This window comes from Lolium rigidum, chromosome 2, assembly GCF_022539505.1.
Source record: "Lolium rigidum isolate FL_2022 chromosome 2, APGP_CSIRO_Lrig_0.1, whole genome shotgun sequence".
NCBI lineage: Eukaryota > Viridiplantae > Streptophyta > Magnoliopsida > Poales > Poaceae > Lolium > Lolium rigidum.
Window position 1 is genome coordinate 27,904,522 of NC_061509.1, and position 17,619 is coordinate 27,922,140.

The following is a 17,619-nucleotide window of genomic DNA, read 5'->3' on the forward strand; positions in this document are numbered from 1 at the left end:
CATGGTTTTGCTTTATTTATTTCTCTCTTTTTTTAGTAAACAATCAACGTCTTCACTCACACGCCGCTCTATAGCCCACGTGTGCGTGAACACCTAAACGAACCAAATAGAATACAAAATGTGTCCTATTTACGTCCTCGCGTTGGAGATGGCCTTATTAGTACTACACGGAAAAAAAATCCTATACGACCTAGTTTAGTACGACCCAGCGGTAGACCCAATCTAGCATCTTACACGTAGCAAAAGATATTTCAATTAGGTACCGGAAGATCAAGTGAGGACAAATGTGTGGCGTCAGATGTGGTCTACCACCTGGGTCCAACCATATTGGGTCGTATAGCGTACTACACTATATGTTTTCTAGAGTTCAGTAACAACCATTCTCTCTCCATACTAGAAGAAAAAGAAACTATTTCCTCTATTTGAAATTAGTTGATCTAGCTTTGGTCGGATTTACTCTTTGACACGTTTCGGTGTGTACGTTTCGCTCTCATTTTGGAAGAAAATAATGTGTCAACTAATTGAGGCATCAACTCATCGAGACAGGGTTTTGCTTTATTTCGTTTCTCCCAGTAAACCAATCCGCCAAGGATTTCTTGCCGGTATGTACCAGTTGTCGCGGAGACAGAGCAGGCGTGTGCAGGCAGCGTTGCGCGGCTTCCACTCCGTTATGTTACCAACAATGGCCGCAATTGCCAATTTTGTGGGAGAAGAATGGAGGCCCCGTTTCTCAAGCAATCGGCAATGGCGGAAACGGCTGCCAATTTGGCGCCAACACGCGGTCGACGCTGTGAGTGAGACGTTGCTTCCCGCCATGGAGAACCCAGGCGCGGCGGCTCAGCTCACTAGCTCAGTGTAGTGAGGTGTTGCTTGCCGATCGACATGGTGCAGCTGCAGCTCAGAAGCTTATTTATTGTGCTATCACCAGCCATTGATCTCCTCGGAGCTAGCTTGTGGAGTAGGGTTCTTGGCAATGGAGAAGCTGCTGTCCTCGGCGACGGCGTCGCACGAGACTGTACCGGAGCGGTTCCACCTGCCGCCGGAGCTGCGACCACCGGCCTTGGCCGCGGCGCCGGTGTCGCTGCCGGTCATCGACCTCTCCGGCAGCCGTGACGAGGTCCGCAGCGCCGTGCTCCGCGCGGGGAAGGAGTTCGGCTTCTTCCAGGTGATCAACCACGGCGTGCCGGAGCGTGCGATGCGGGAGCTGGAGCTCGCGTGCGTCGACTTCTTCCGGCTCCCGGCGGCGGACAAGGCGGCGTTCTACTCGGAGGACACGGAGCGGACCAACCGGCTCTTCTCCAGCACCATGTACGAGTCCGGCGCCGGCGAGAGCTACTGGCGCGACTGCCTCCGGCTCGCCTGCCACCCCGTGGAGCGCACCAAGCCCGGGTGGCCGGAGAAGCCCGCGGCGCTCCGGCCCGCCCTGGAGGGCTTCATCGTCCCGGCACGCAGCGTCGGGATGGAGCTGCTCCGGCTCCTCTGCGAGGGGATCGGGCTCCGTCCCGACTACTTCGACGGCGACCTCAGCGGCGGCGAGGTCATCCTCAACGCCAACCACTACCCGCCGTGCCCGGACCCCGGCCTCACCCTCGGCCTGCCGCCGCACTGCGATCGGAACCTCATCACCGTGCTCCTCCAGCCCGGGTACGTGTGCGGGCTCCAGGTCTCCTACGGCGGCGGGTGGATCGACGTCGAGCCGGTGGCCGGCGCCCTCGTCATCAACTTCGGCCACCAGCTTGAGATCGCCACCAACGGGCTGCTCCGGAGCGTGGAGCACCGGGCCGTGCCCAACGCGGTGGTGGCCAGGACCTCGGTGGCGGCGTTCATCATGCCGACAATGGATTGCATGGTGGAGCCCGCCAAGGAGCTCGTCGGCGAGGGCAGCCCGGCGAGGTACCGGAGCATAACGTTTCGGGACTTCATGCGCGTCTACAAGACCGTCGGCGCTCGCAGGGAGAGCGTCGAGAAGGCCTTCAGGATCTGATCATGCCGGCCGTCATCACCTTTGCTCCATGGTTCATGCTCATGCCTACTGCTAATAGAGGAGGGGCATCGAACCATGCACAGGCTTAATATGGATTGTAATATATATGTGTGTACACTATATAACTATCTGAGTCCAACTAGAATATACATATATTAAATAAATATATAAACATTTCAGCTACATATGAACATAGATTATGCATGCATGACCAGACATACAAATTATGCAAACGCAAACATACAAATTATGCAAACGCAAATGCCGCATCCATCTTCAGTGTTCACAACAAACTCATCAGCTGCCAAGTCTTTCATCATCCTCTGCTTTCAACAGAATTTTCACTTTCAGGCAGAATAATACTAGATAGGATCAAGACAAATCAGCACGTAAGCTCCAGGGGTTAATTAGTTTCTATTAACCAAATTGCTCATGGTAACATAAACAAGGGATAATTGATCCACCCACTAACTAATTATTAAAGCCAACTATTTCATTTCACTGTTCTTTTTGACATGAGAATGCATTTCTCTAGCTGCACTAGCTACCACATACCAAGTCTAAGAAGAGTTCCCCTTTACAGTAAACAAATAAATACCCAACATACAAGGAAGAAACACCTACCCCACATTTTTCCTCTTACACAACACAGGTAGGTAGGACCAGTCAGGGGATGCTGGAGAATGTACATCACATTTGGCTCGGCCGCCTCTTGCCGCTGTCAGTCCGCTGTCTCTTTGCAGGCTTGGCCCAGTGGATGTCTCCGATGCCAGGCGACGAGCTCCCTCCGCGGTCGGAGTGTGCACCCCATCCAGGCATGCCCTGCTGTGACGGGTGGGGGTCCCTCTGGAAGGGCGTCCTCGCGCCTCTGGGGGAGGGCGACGGGCCCATGCGCCCGGGGTTGCTTGGTGGGGAGAGTGGTCCTCGGCCTGAGCTGGATGGAGACCCAATGCTGCCCCTCATCCGCTCCTGTCGCTTCTTCTTGACGATGAACAGATCGCCGGGGTGTGGCAACAGCCCCGCCGTGCCAAGGTTCGGGTCCCTGCTACCAGGTCCAGGATGCCTCTCAGGTTTGACCCGGCTAGGAGCCTCGCCGACCGAGGTGTGCTGGCTATGCTTGCCACTTCCGGAACCATGCTGCTCCGCATCGGTGGCGGTAGAACGGCGCTGCTTATGACCTGGACCTGAGTGCTTTGCTGATAGGGCAGCGCTGCTGTTCACCCCTCCTCCTGGATTTGCAAACGACATTGAGTCCTTGACCTCTTGGAAGTCAGAGTCTGGGAATGCGATCTTCATGATGTTGAAAAATAAGTTATGGAGAGTCTCTGCTTCTACTCGAACCTGCATTTGGATGGAACAAATTAAGATTCTGTTAAGGTCGCTACTACTTGATTGCTTCAGGTCACTGGGGTGTAGCACAGTTATGCTACACAGATCACATATATGTTCACTATACATTTGATCCAAATCTCAATAGAGGACATTAGCACCTGCAACCTCTTTAAAACTATGTTACTGTGGCAAAGAGGAACGAATTCGAACTTCCAAAAGGTTCCTCTTAACTCGTGCATCCTCCAATGGTTATTTTACATGTTGGTCTGAGTAAATTGATTATAACCACATACAAAACCTCTACATCCATAGGTGTGTAGCCACATCATAAGTAATAACTAGCCCTTAGGAACTAAAAGGAGGAGGATATTCTCAAAATGACATGGAGGGTGTGATTCAGACTATTTTTTACTCTTGGGGCACATCTCACAAACAAAGTAACATAGTGCTGATAAGATTAACATAATATAGCTGTTTATTACCTCATGTCTGTAACTGAAATGTTGAACCACACTTTTCAACATTTGCTGCATGTCCGCTATGAACTCAGCTACACCGCCATACTCGAATCCATCAACCCGAAGTTCAATTTTCTGTAGGTCAAGAGTGTTGCCAGCCACACCTTTGGATGAGGGATTTTCATTCCTTCGCCACCAAGAAGCTATGTTGGGTATGATTTGGTGGCCCTCCTTGTCAATCCTCCTCCAAAGCTTGCTTATTACATTCTTGCACTGCAGTGATTAAAGATTAGACAAATTATAACCCAACAATTATGAGCTGAATTCTAAATGGCCAAAGGACGTGAGCAAAATCAAGCATCAAACAGAAGCGATCAGAAGTTCCATACGACAGTCATTAAGCTCCAGTGATAAATTATGTACATACAGAATACAAAATTGATGTTTATTTCTTAATTTATGTACGTACAGTAATATCTAAATATTAACAAAGGTACGGGTCACAAAATAGAACATTTTTGCTGCAGAAGTGCAACGGGAACCCAAAGGCATGTCATCTTGCTAACCCAGGCAACAGTTAATCTAGCATCGCCTACCAAGGTGGTGCCCCAAAGCCATGTTTGCTAAGATGCACTAAATATGAGTATTCCCCAAAGACATTAACCTTTTTGTCCAAGATCCTTTTAAAGAAAAGGTGCTAAGGAGTTTTAACAGAGTAAACCATCTTAAACATACAAAGAAATGAAGGTTCATGCTAACCTTTCTTTGCATACTGTCAGACATCTTAGAATCAGTGACCTTGGCAGACCCAGACAAGTGGCTGGATTTACCAGCCCTAGAAGCAGGAGGGGCCTTTCTAGATGGCATGTTACGCTTTTGTTTCACTATCGGATGAACTGCATCTTGCTGCCTGGAAGTAGGACCCGCTAAAGCATGGGCATCTTGCTCAGATTTCAGCTGTGAATCATAATCACCATCTCCAGAGAATAAAAGGCGAGCACCGCGTTGGTGGAAAGCACCATCTACACCAGATCTATCTTCCTGTTTTTCCGCACTAGGTCTTGGACGAGAACGGATACTCCTTTTGCGTTTTATTTTAGGTTGCAGCACCTGTTCATCCTCACCATCATCTCGTTCATGGTTCCAGCTGCCTGACTGCTGTAGATCCATATTTGACTCCCCTGATAATGCAATCTCTCCTTCCTCTAGGTCATCTGTCTGTAAGTCATCAATAAAAAGAAAGATTTATACGTTAACTTCCCATGCAGAAATTGAAAAGAAAAAGAAAGAAGAGATAAATAAATGCCAGGTCTCGGACATACAGTTATTTTTGAAAAAGTGCCTGGGCGGGCATCTAATGCAGATAGAGACCGCAGCTTCTTCAAAGATGAGGAAGGGGCAGGTGGTGGTAATCTCCGGCTTCCAGATGAAGATCCTGTTGAACCAGCTTCTTCAGACTTATGAGCTTTTCCGCTCCCCGTCCCACGTTGAAAACCGTATCCGTCATCATTGATAGGCTCTTCTTCCTCCGGGTCAGATTGATCTTCTTTGTTATCATCTGGTGCTGAATCATCATTTTCCTCGTCATCTTCGTATTCTCCTGTTTCACCTTCTTCAGGGGGAGGTGATGTATTCCTCTCTTCATCATCTTCATCGGATTCCTCATCATCTTCATCATCATCATACTCCCTGTAGATGGAGTACTTACCAGCCTCCGTTGGTCGACCCCTTCTTTTCTCAAGTTTAGTGTCAGGAGCACTGCTGCCAGACGCATTTCTGGAAGGCTTTTTGGTTACGCTTGCAACGACACAGTCAAGCTCTGTAGAACTAACGCGGAGCCACTTTGGAACCTGATTATGTTTCATCATATCTCCTGTCCAATCAAATTCTTCATCCATCTGATCAAAGAGCTCAACTTCAGCTTCATTCCGAGCAATCATCCGATTAACTTCCTGTAGAGAAGGAACATCATGAAGAGTTTCTTGATACCTCTCTTCATCATGCAGTAGGGTCTCCAAAGTCATGCGCCTTTCCTCATGGGTAGTTCTTTGATCAAAACGACCAGCATTAATGACTTCATCTGCCATATCAATCTTGAACTGTTGGATATTGCTGCGGATGAGACTTTCAATCGAACCCATGTATCTGTCCTTTCCAGCAAGATCGTCCTCCAAATCTCCACTTCCTCCATTCCTTAATTCATCCTCTTTCTGATAACTTGAGATATTATCAACAACAGCCTCCATGTAAATAACCTTTACCTCCCTAGTCTGCCCTATACGATGGGCCCTGGCAACTGCTTGTTCTTCATTTTGTGGGTTTGGATCAGGGTCATAAATTACAACAGTGTCTGCACTCTGAAGATTCAGACCTCTGCCAGCAGCACGGATACTAAGCAAGAATATAAAACAATCAGAACCCGGCCTATTGAAATCAACAATTGCTGATTCACGGTCTTCCAAGCTAGTTGTTCCATCAATTCGCCTGTAAGCAAGTTGCCTCCATTGCAGATAGTCCTCCAGGATGTCAAGAAGTTTGGTCATAGTGCTAAAGAGGAGTACACGATGACCAGACCTATGAAGCTTAATGAGAATCCTATCAAGATTCCACAACTTCCCACAAGATCTAATAATAAAATCCTTCCCATAGTAGTTCATAAAAGGATATGACAGCAAAGGATGGTTACAAACTTTCCTCAGTTCCATGCATTTGTTTTGGAGATTCTTATATGACTTGGGCTGGTACATTGGATTCCTTTGTATACGTATTTTCTCGTCTTCAGGATCAACCCTGATGGTGCCAGTGGATTTGATCCAATCATATATAGCACCTTGAACGGCAGACATTTTGCACCTCAAAACAATAGAATCCTGTGAAAGGCATGCCAAGTTAACAATGCTTCGAACTTATAGGACCAAATTAAGAAAGCTGTTACCTTCCATGTATTACCATTAACATTGAGTGAAAAGGGCAAAAGGACCGTACCTTCCTTGGAAGTGAGCCTTCAACATCTTCAACGCGCCTACGTAGCATAAAAGGTTCCAAAATTTGATGCAGCCTGTGAATAATAATCACTTTCTTCTCGGTCTCTAACCAATCATCTTCTTCACTAGGTGTAGGAGCATCCCTCTGAAAAGGCTTTGAGAACCAATCTTGAAATGCCTTGCGATTGTCAAAGACTTCGGGTAGCAACAAATTCAGGAGGGACCAAAGCTCCTTGAGATCATTCTGTAATTGAAAAAAAACATATTAAATAACACCGAAAACATTCTAAAATAAGGAATGTTCATGTGAACAATACAGAAACAAAAAACAGAGGATCCCTCAATATCACAGTGTATCGCTATATCACCATCAGTTGAAAATTATCGATAAACAGTAACTGCGCTTGCCTGTAGAGGAGTGCCAGTGAGAAGGAGACGGCGCTGGCATTTATAGCGATCAAGATCACGTGCCAATACTGACTCTCTATCTTTCATACGTTGGGCCTCATCAATTATAATGTACTTCCAATCAATTTTTGAAAGCTTGGAACGATCAAACATAACAAATTCATATGTTGTTACAAGAATATTAAATTTGACAGCCATAACCTCCTGCAAGATGATATCAGAGAAAACAAAAGGTTCAGAGAAGGAAAACTTACATCTAAACTAAAGGATTTAGTTAAATAAATTCACATATACTCAGCTGCCAAATAAGTTTATCTATGTGAAGTAACAAAAAAAATAAAGGATTAAGTTCAGTTCGGGAATAAACAGGCATATAATGATTACATTACCTATTAATTGAGGAAATTCGCCCCTATAAAACACCTTAAGTGTTGTTCCGCTAATGTAGAAAACTAAAACAGCACTACGTGCTACACAATTTTATTTACTCTAACTAGAAATTTAGACACGAAACATGATAACTTGGGAGTATTGTATTTTTGTCGGCAGGGTTCGGTTTGGCAAGGGGGTTAGTTGTAATGCAAGTAACTCATTTATTGTAGGTCACTTTCACCATTTATTAAAATAAAGCGAACAGAATTAATGCTTCAGAGCAACTAGAAAAATATAAAAGAAGACAAGCCTGAAATGATGATACTAACCAGTAAGCAGATTGTTTCAAAATTAGTGTATGGTTTATGAGTACACGAAAAGCTAACACTGAAGCAACTTACCTGAGAGAACAACTTTTGCCTTTGATCCTTTGCACCAACATAAAAGATGCAAGATGCAGATGGTAACCAGTTTAGCAGTTCACTCTGAACAAAGAACAGAAATGATGTTGAAGCTTATGTTTCTAAACTGATTTCTATATCACAAAATAGGCAAAAAATAACATTTCCTCAAAGTATAACATAAGAAGAAATGGCACCTTCCAGTTCACCAAGACAGCATTTGGCACTATAATGAGATGTGGTCCATAATTCCCTTTAAACTCCATCAGGTATGCAATCAACGCCATAACCTGTTCAAGCAAAAGGTGCAACTGTGAAAACACAATCGTAGCAGCAATGCACTGAAAGAAAGAGTGGAGCAACCGATGGTACAGGAAATATTGTGAGATAACGAAATTCCACCAGGCGAAACATAGTAAGAAAGGCACACCTGTACAGTCTTGCCAAGACCCATCTCATCAGCCAAAATGCCGTTCAATTTATTATTGTACAACGAAAGCATCCACTGAAGGCCCACCTGGGTAATCAGCAAAAAAATTGTAAAGAAAATGACACAGACAAGTCCCAAGTATATTAGTATTACTATTAGATAAGAATAGTTAAGTTAAAGGGAAATGACCTACCAGTTGGTAGTCTCTCAAAGTTCCTAATCGCAAAAGTGAGGGCTGCTTTGTAACTCTTTCACTCACAGCATGAGCTAAAGTATAGTACCTATAAACAGGTTAAAGTTTGTTAAGGCTTGAAAGAATATTTTGCAGGCCTGTGGTCTGCACAGACCTTTTCCCAAATATCAACCATAAGAACTACTGGCTTCAAACTAGAGAATAAATGCATATAGACTTTATTCAGAGGTCTGCAGCATACATCAATTTTATCTATGGTGAGTTAAGAGAAAACATTCCAATAGAACCACATTTAGTTAATTACTTACTTGTTAACAGAAGTGTTCTCCTTTGGTGCATTCATCTCCGAGAATTGGTTCCTTATCATGACCTCCTGACCAGCACATTGTGCAGCAGCCTTCACTTCTTCTTCAGAAAGACCCTGTTAAATTGGCGACCTCATTATTTATAGGACTACTCACGACTCAGAAGAAACTCAAAGAGTCAAGAGTGCAGCAGTGCAGAACAAAGATGTGGCAGATGTACAATACATAGGAGTACACTTGACCCAAAAAAAACTAGTAGATTCCAGTATTGATACACACAGGACACGGGTTGATGAAAGGTAAAATAAAGGCTATGAGATCTCTGTGGCTGTATTCTAATTTGATTTGCCTCAGAGGTTGAATAGCCCTGCAGTTAGTTCCAGTTTTCTGGTCATTAAACATTTCTTTTTGAATGGCACTGCAGGTTCCAGAAATATTAATTTTGCATCAAGGGACTAAAACTGCTGATTCATCCAGTATAACTTGCTTATCTGACTTCTAGGTTACTTGGTTGGCAAGCTTTCTACTAGCCCAATGGCCAACTGACAGCTGTGAGCAAAGAGCATGGAAGAAAATTAAGCTCCTTCTGATTGTTGGCAGCATGCCAAGGCCAAAAATTGCCGCTGAGTACATGAGTAATGAGCATTCTCTACCACTACCATGCCATTGTAGCATTGTGCTCCCAATTCCACCCCTGGTTCGCATCCCACGACAGCTCAATTTTTGGTTCCACACTTAAACACAAATGATTTACAACAGATAAAAAAGCATGTGATACTATCTACAAAATTTCACAACCCAGAATAAGAAACCAGAGAGATATGGTAAAAAAGCTAATTTCATTTCCAAAGCAAAGAATGCAACAATACCTGTGCCCGTGCAGCTGCTGCTGCAGCATTTGCTGCCTCTTCTACTTGCTGATGATTCTTGGCAGCAGTAATTTTCCCTCCAAGTTTATAAAGGTACTCTTCAGTCTGGGATAAGAATGAAGATAAAACGTTGTATCTTTGAGCTGCATCGCCAGGAACACTAGTTTGTTGTTCCAACAGTATTTGACGATATCTTTCCACATCATTGTTTTTTAGTGCCTCCATTCTTTTGCTTCGATCATCATCTTTTTTCTTTGAAAATTCCCTTAACATTCTTTCATGGTACTTGGCCACCCCCCTGTTACGAGTTATTCGTGCATCACGTATAGCCCAATGTGCTTCCAAAAGCTTCTTACGCCACTGGAAAACAGACTTCAGCTGCTTCTCTCTTGAGGCCTTTTGCATCTGCTGAACTTGCCTTATAAGCTCAATGCGTTGACGTTCACATTGCTTGACGAATTTCCTGTATATCCTATCAGGCATTGCCATTATTTCCTGTTGCACCTCTTCAACTTCATCCCTCATACGAGCCTGGCGCTCTAGGAGTTTCAGCTTTTTTCTTCAATCTGTAACCTCAATACAAGATCTGGTCGGATTCTCTTCCTCTCTAGATTAAATGAAAGCAAGCCGCTAATCTTTTTCAAGCTATCCTCTCGTTTCTTGCCAAGAACTATCATGCCTTCCTTGGCCAATAAGTCCTTCACATCATAACCAAGTGCTAGACTAACATTGTAATTTGCAGGGGGCAAGGAATCATGTTTCCTAGTGAAGGACGGAAAATCAAATAATGGACCATGATACTTTCTGGGAACATCCCTGGGAGATGGTGCACTACTTGTAGAGGCAGCTCTTTTTGCCTGCTCAGCATCTGCTGAACCACTTTCAGCCGGTACAGATTTTCCCCTTTCACCACTGTTATCACTTCTCACAGGTGTTCTCTGGATACCCTTATCTGGTTCCTGCTCAGATTTAACGGGGGCGGCGTTATTTTGCTCAGGTGCTGAAACAGGCCCAATTCTAAGAGGCTCCTTGGGTGAAACTTTCATCACTTGCATGGGACCACTAACAGAACCAGTTTTGTCTTCCGAAGGAGAAACCTCCACCTTCGGCAAAGAGGGGCCCTTCAACAATGTGGGTTTCTCAGGAGCTTTATCACCACTCTCCATGGGTCTTCCATGTTCATCAGCGGCGACTGTAGCAGAATTCTCACGATTAAGAGTTACTGGAGGTCCAGCGACCAGCTGCGGCTTTGAGTCTGGCGGCGGCGGAGGAGGAGACATGATTAATTCAAGAACTTCTGGTGGAAGTGTACGATCACCACGCTGAGATGCAGCCAAAGAGAAACAAGAATTGCAACAGTGTGAGATTGATCAGCTTGAACCACTGAAGAAAATTGTGTATTGGAACATGCCAGAAAAAAATGCATTAATACAAGGCACGGACAAAATTTAGTGTTCTCGTACCTTCAAACGCCGAAAAGCTAATATTTGAGCTTTAAGTACATGAAGTTGATGTTTAGTGAAACTCGAATGCGGCCGAGCACCTTGTGTTGGGGCCTGTGGTCCTGCAGTATCAGCAGGGGTTGCTGTAGGGGTGGCAGCTCGGTTACCCTGCTGCATCTGTCTTGCTGCATACTGCATCTGCATCGCTTCTGAGGTCGTAATGGTATTCTTTGGATTGGGCTGCTCAGAAATCTTATTCACAGGTCCAGAACTTTGGGTCATCTGCATCATTTGCCCAGTGTTTCCCATAGTCATGGGCGGCCTCACAGCCCTCTCATTTGGGCTTTCCCTGTTATGCGCCGAGAACTGTTGCTGCATCTGCAAGTTGCTTGGATTCATCACCTTGGTCTCTGCTCCAACAGAAACCGAAGAGCTAGGCGGGAGAGGCTGCCTGGGCTTCAATGGGGGCTGACCAGGAACATTCCCATTTACTGGGGCATCACTGCTCACCTGCCTAGGAAGCATGTGCTGATTCTGCTGCTGCTGCTGCTGCTGCTGTGCAGCCATGCTCGTCTCACTCTGCTGCTTCTGCATGGCGGCCATCCTGGCCTGCCAAACAGGTAATATTTGAGAAACGAGATTGGCATTTGCAGGATTAGACAGGTCAATGTTCATCTCCTTTGCCCAGGCATGGATAGCTTGGAAGGGGATACCACCAATGCTGCCCGCTGCCGCCTGGCCTTGCATCGGCTGCATCGGCCTCACCATGCCCGCTGACGACATTTGCTGCCCAGGGACTCCTTGTGGTGGCATAGGTGGCCTCATATCACTGCTCCTTTGCTCGCCGCTGCCGGACTGCCCATGTTCCATCTGCTTCTCCGCCTGCTGAAGATTCTCAGACTGCTGCCTCTTGAACATCTGCGCCTGGGCCTGGGACTGAAGGGCCATGAGCTCCTGCATCTTCGCTGGGTTGGCAGCCGCATCCTGGTCCCTCGCAGCAGACGGTCCTGCCATATTCAGCTTCGCCTGCTGCTGCTGCTGCTGTTGCTGCTGTTGCTGCTGGAGGTGCATCCCATGGGACTTCTGCTGCTGCATCAGATACTGCATGTATGCCTGCTGCTGCTGCTGCATCGTGCTCTGGCTGTGCTGCTGGCCCTGCGGTCCACCGGGTTGGGGCATGTTCCTCTGGCCCTGGAACGGCAGCATCGGGCCCGAGGACTGAGGGAAGCCGCCGCCGCTGCCACCGCCTCCCATCATACCATGTGGTGCACCCGGCTGGTACGATGGCTGCTGCTGCTGCTGCTGTTCATGGTGATGCATCATTGCCTGCAACAACAGAAGGCGACCTGTCAGAACTAAGGAGGGATCCAGGACATGGAGAAGTGCATCGCGGATATAACCAAGCCAGAACCCAAAACATTCTTGAGAAACAAGTTCCCTGAGAAACAAACGCAGGTGCACACAGAGGAACAGAGCTGACCCAAATCCACAGAACCTCGGCGCAACCAATCCACAAAACTGAATTGCCATCACAAATCCAAAATATACACAGGGAATTGCCATCCCAAAAACGCATTGAACCCCACCACACCAGGCACCAAAGGGAAGAACTGGGACGGATGGGACAAGAACAGGACAAGACACTCCAACTGGGAGGGGCAGGAGGAAGCCAAGCCAGCCAGCCAGCGTTACCGTTGATGGCAGCAAGCCAGCCACAGCCCCCTCCCAATAAAAGCGCCGCCTTTTCGCCGCGTCAGATCAGATTTATTTCCACGAATCCCAACGACCGCACGCGCGCGCGCGCGCAGGAAGGGCACGTTTACCCGCCAATGGCGCGCCGTCCCGCGGAAGGAAACAAAAAAACCCAGCACCACCAGAGATAAATTCAAACCCCCTGCCGCCATGCCGCGGAGAGCGCCAGACTCACCTGGTTCCTGGTAAACCCTAGGTGCTGCGCCTGCTGCTGCTGCTGCTGCGACGGCGTCGGCGGCTGCTGGTCCGGCCGGGGCGACGACGCCGGCGAGCTGCCGGAGGGGCCCCCGCCGGGCTGCATGGTCCGGCCGGGCGGCCCGGAAGAAGCGGCTAGATCTGGCCGATTCCGGGGCGCCTCATGCGTCCCGCGCGAGATCTAGGTCGAGCGGGGCCGCGCGGGGAGGCGGGCCGACGGATCGCCGCCGTGGGCGGTCGCCGGAGCGGGGCTGCGGGTCAAGACCTAGCGGCGCGCGGTTCCGGCCGGCGTGGGGATTCTCTTCCTCTGTTTTTCTTTACGGGAACGGAGACGGATATAGAGCAGTGGCCGGGGAGGAGTGACAAGTTGTAAATTTGAAAGAGGGGGTGGGGCTTTATGTGAAAACTTTGAAGGTGGGAAATATGCGCAAAGCCCCTCCAAGTTTATGTGTTTCTATTTGTGATCCCTTAATTCGCATATCGCCCTGCTATCTGAAACCCGATGTGCTAACCAGGAACACGACCAACCCTAAAGCTTGGTTCGGAGTTCGGACAACATGATGTGGATTCTTTTTTCCTATTAGTGTACGAGTTATGTTTCTATTGGATACGATTGATGGTAGTTGGAAAACATGGTGTGTGAGGTTTCCTATTATAGTTGGAATTTATTGTCGGTTCAACTAGTTGCTAAATTTAGTTTGAACGATTTGTGTTAAAGCATTATACGTGCGCTAACATGCAAGGGGGATATTGACGTATGAATTACTGGAGACGGGTGGAACCACCTCGAATAATAATGTGGTGATGTTTAATAATGATATAATGTGTTGCGTAATTTATGCACATAAATCTGCGGATGAGAAATTGTGTTGAAACCCAAACACCATAAGAAGTAAACACGGAAGCACGTATGTCTAGAGCTGCACTTCATATCTGGGGGATGACAGGTCAAAAATTGGAAAGAAGGGATGGGCCTTAATGTGAAAACCTAAAGGTGCGAAGTATGCATAGAGCCCCTCTATGTTCTATGCATTTATGTGCGTACTATGGTTCCTCGTTTGTATCGCCCATCACATGTTATCTGATATGTTGAACTAAATAGTATATCAAGCTCTCTCTTATATCTGATATGTTGGACCCAAATCGTAAATCACCGCTATATTATATTTGATATGCCAAAAATAGGATGAGGATTGATGTCTACAAACTTGGACAACTGGATGTAGTTTGTATGTTCATGTATGAATTATGCTCTTTTCGAATACGATTAATGTTAATTGATAAAACATAGCGTGTGGGGAATCCTATTTTAAATAGAACTTATTGCCACTTAACCTAGTTGGTAGACTTTTATGAAGAAGTTATATTAAGGCACAATATGCATGCTAACACGAAGGTGGAAGAATAGTGCTAGAGTGAATCATGGGTAGATGGATGGACGCATGATGTTGCTATTTGTAGACTTGGTTTGGAGTTCGGACAGCACGATGTGGATTTTTTTCCTATTAGTGTACGAGTTATGTTTCTATTGGATAGATCATAGTTGGAAAAACATAGTGTGTTGTTTCCTATTATAGTTAGAATTTATTATCGGTTCAACTAGTTGCTAAATTTAGTTTGAACGATTTGTGTTAAATCACTATACGTGCGCTAACATGCAGGGGAGATATTGGCATATGAATTACTGGAGACGGGTGGAACCACCACGAATAGTAATGTGGTAATGTTTAATAATGATATAATGTGTTGTGTCATTTATGCACATAAATCTGTGGATGAGAAATTATGTTGAAACCAAACACCATAAGAAGTAAACACGAAAGCACATATGTGTAGAGCTGCACTTTATATCTGGGGATGACAGGTCAAAAATTGGAAAGAAGGGATGGGCCTTAATGTGCAAACCTGAAGGTGCGAAGTATGCACAAAACCCCTCTATGTTCCATGCATTTATGTGCGTACTATGGTTCCTCGATTGTATCGCCCATCACATGTTAGCTGATATGTTGAACTAAATAGTATATCAAGTTCTCTCTTATATCTGATATATGTTGGACCCAAATCGTAAATCACCGCTATATTATATTTGATATGCCAAAAATAGGATGAGGATTGATGTTAATTGATAAAACATAGCGTGTGGGGAATCCTATTTTAAATAGAACTTATTGCCACTTAACCTAGTTGGTAGATTTTATGAAGCGGTTATATTAAGGCACAATATGCATGCTAACACGGAGGTGGAAGAATAGTGCTAGAGTGAATCATGGGTAGATGGATGGACGCTCTCCAATATTACGTGTCACAACGAATCACTGGTTGACAAGTGGAGCCCCTCCAAATAATGATGTGGTGATGTCTCGGTATCATATTAAGGTTATAGTTTATTGGCATACCATTTATGTACATATATAGTTCTTAACCGGGCAATTGTGACGAGGCAAAACACCATGTACCATTCGAATCAAACATAGAGACAAGCATACATAGAGTTTTTTTAAGCTTTTACTATAGGGTGGCCTGCCGCTCTACTAAACTACACCTACAGTTAAAAAATAGGAAGTTATGGTAAGGTAAGTTATCCAACCATTTAGAAATGGAGGAACTAATCCTTCACCGTACGATTAAGCATGATGACATCACATAGAAAACTAGATTTCCATCCTCTAAAAGAAGGATTCTCATTTCTAAACATCTAGCCATTCTTGTGCTTCCAAATATTCCATCAAGCCAAAATTACGATATCTGTAAAACACGGCCCTTAAAACCTCTCTGTTTTTTAAAAAATAAATCTAGGTTCTCATGTATTGAATAATTCCTTCATTGGACCTAAATATAGCTCTCTTTGTTATTGAATGTGCAAGTGAAAAACAAAATATTTCGATCCTTCAAAACATGCTCATGACAAAGAAGGTAATCGTTACCATCTCTAACCCTCTAGTGCCTCCTTAAAATCATGCCCTTCGTCTTAATTTTGGCATGAAGTATTAACCAATCAAAGAACTTGTGCTTGACATACATTTGCTCTTCGAGATCCAACTTGAGGAAATATGATTTGGGAGGACTAAAAAATTCAAACCCCCTGCTACCATGCCGCAGGTGGTGGGGCAGAGAGAGCGCCAGACTCACCTGGTTACTGGTAAACCCTATGTATTGCGCCTGCTGCTGCTGCGACGGTGTCAGCGACTGCTGGTCCATTCTGGGCGACGACACCGGCGAGCTGCCGGAGGGCCCCCCGCTGGGCCACATGACGGGCCGGTCGGCCCGGAGTAAGCGCCTAGATCTGGCCGATTCTGGGGCACCTCGTGCGTCCCAGGCGAGATCTAGGTGGAGGGAGGCCGCACAGGGAGGCGGACCACCGGATCGCCACCGTGGGCGGTCGCCGGAGCGGGGTTGCGTACTCTTGTGGGATGGTCAGATCTAGCCTCGGTTCCAGTGTGGGGATTCTTCCTCTATTTTTTATGGGAACGGAGAGATATGGAGCAGTGGTTGAGGAGTGGCAAGTTGTAAATTTGAAAGAGGGATGGGGCTTTATGTGAAAACTTTAAAGGTAGGAAATATGCACAAAGCCCCTCTAAGTTTACTTGTTTCTATTTGTGTAGCACTTGCGATCCCTCGGTTCGCATATCGCCCGCTATCTGATGCCCGATATGCTAACCAAAGAATAGGACCAACCCTAAAGTTTGCTATTTGTACACTTGGTTTGGAGTTCGTACAACATGATCGATGTGGATGCTTTTCCTATTATAATGTACGAGTTATGTTTCTTTTGGATACGATTGATTGATGGTAGTTGAAAAAACATAGTGTGTGTGGTTTCTTCCTATTATAGTTGGAATTTATTGTTGGTTCAACTAGTTGCTAAATTTAGTTCGAACAATTCGAGTTAAATCACTATATGTGCGCTAACATGCAGGGGAGATATTAGCGTATGAATTGCTGGTAGATAGGTGGAACCACCTCGAATAGTAATGCGGTGATGTTTCAATCTCTCAATAATGTTATGATTTGTTGATATGTCATTTATGCACATAAATTTGCGAATGAGAAATTGTGTTGAAACCAAACACCATAAGTAAACACTGAGGGACGTATGTACATAGACTACTTCATATCCGGGGGATGACATGTTAGAAATTAGAAAGAAGGGATGGGCCCTAATGTGAAAACCTAAAGGTATGAGATATGCATACAGCCCCTCGATGTTCTATGCATTTGTGTGTATACTACGGTTCCTCGTTTGTATCGCCTGTTATGTGTCTACTATGGTTCCTCGTTTGTATCGCCCGTCACATGTTATTGGCCATCTGATATGTTGAACCAAATAGTATATCAACCTCTATCTAATATATGATATGTTGAAGTCAAGTCATATATCGCTGCTATAATATATTTGATATGCCAAAACCAGGATGAGGATTAATGTCTACAAACTTGGACAACTGGATGCAGTCTACATATTCGTGTATGAATTATGTTCTTTTCTAAGACAAA

The 17,619-nt window shown here is 45.6% G+C and overlaps 2 protein-coding genes across 2 annotated transcripts; one reads left to right on the top strand and one right to left on the bottom strand.

Moving 5' to 3' along the window:
• Positions 1 to 973: 973 nt before the first annotated feature.
• Positions 974 to 1,984, top strand: LOC124686153 (2'-deoxymugineic-acid 2'-dioxygenase-like). The gene has a single exon (XM_047220142.1). It carries the CDS (start codon positions 974 to 976, stop codon positions 1,982 to 1,984), a length of 1,011 nt encoding a protein of 336 aa, XP_047076098.1.
• Positions 1,985 to 2,383: 399 nt separating this feature from the next.
• LOC124691483 (ATP-dependent helicase BRM-like) lies at positions 2,384 to 13,185 on the bottom strand. Its single transcript, XM_047224763.1, is given in 15 exon segments — positions 2,384 to 3,325; positions 3,799 to 4,047; positions 4,534 to 4,992; positions 5,097 to 6,644; positions 6,760 to 7,002; positions 7,167 to 7,370; positions 7,940 to 8,023; positions 8,137 to 8,229; positions 8,370 to 8,456; positions 8,563 to 8,650; positions 8,871 to 8,983; positions 9,737 to 10,296; positions 10,299 to 11,058; positions 11,200 to 12,504; positions 13,106 to 13,185. Coding segments are annotated over 14 exon segments (6,441 nt in total). The 5' UTR covers positions 12,502 to 12,504; positions 13,106 to 13,185; the 3' UTR covers positions 2,384 to 2,674.
• Positions 13,186 to 17,619: the final 4,434 nt, after the last annotated feature.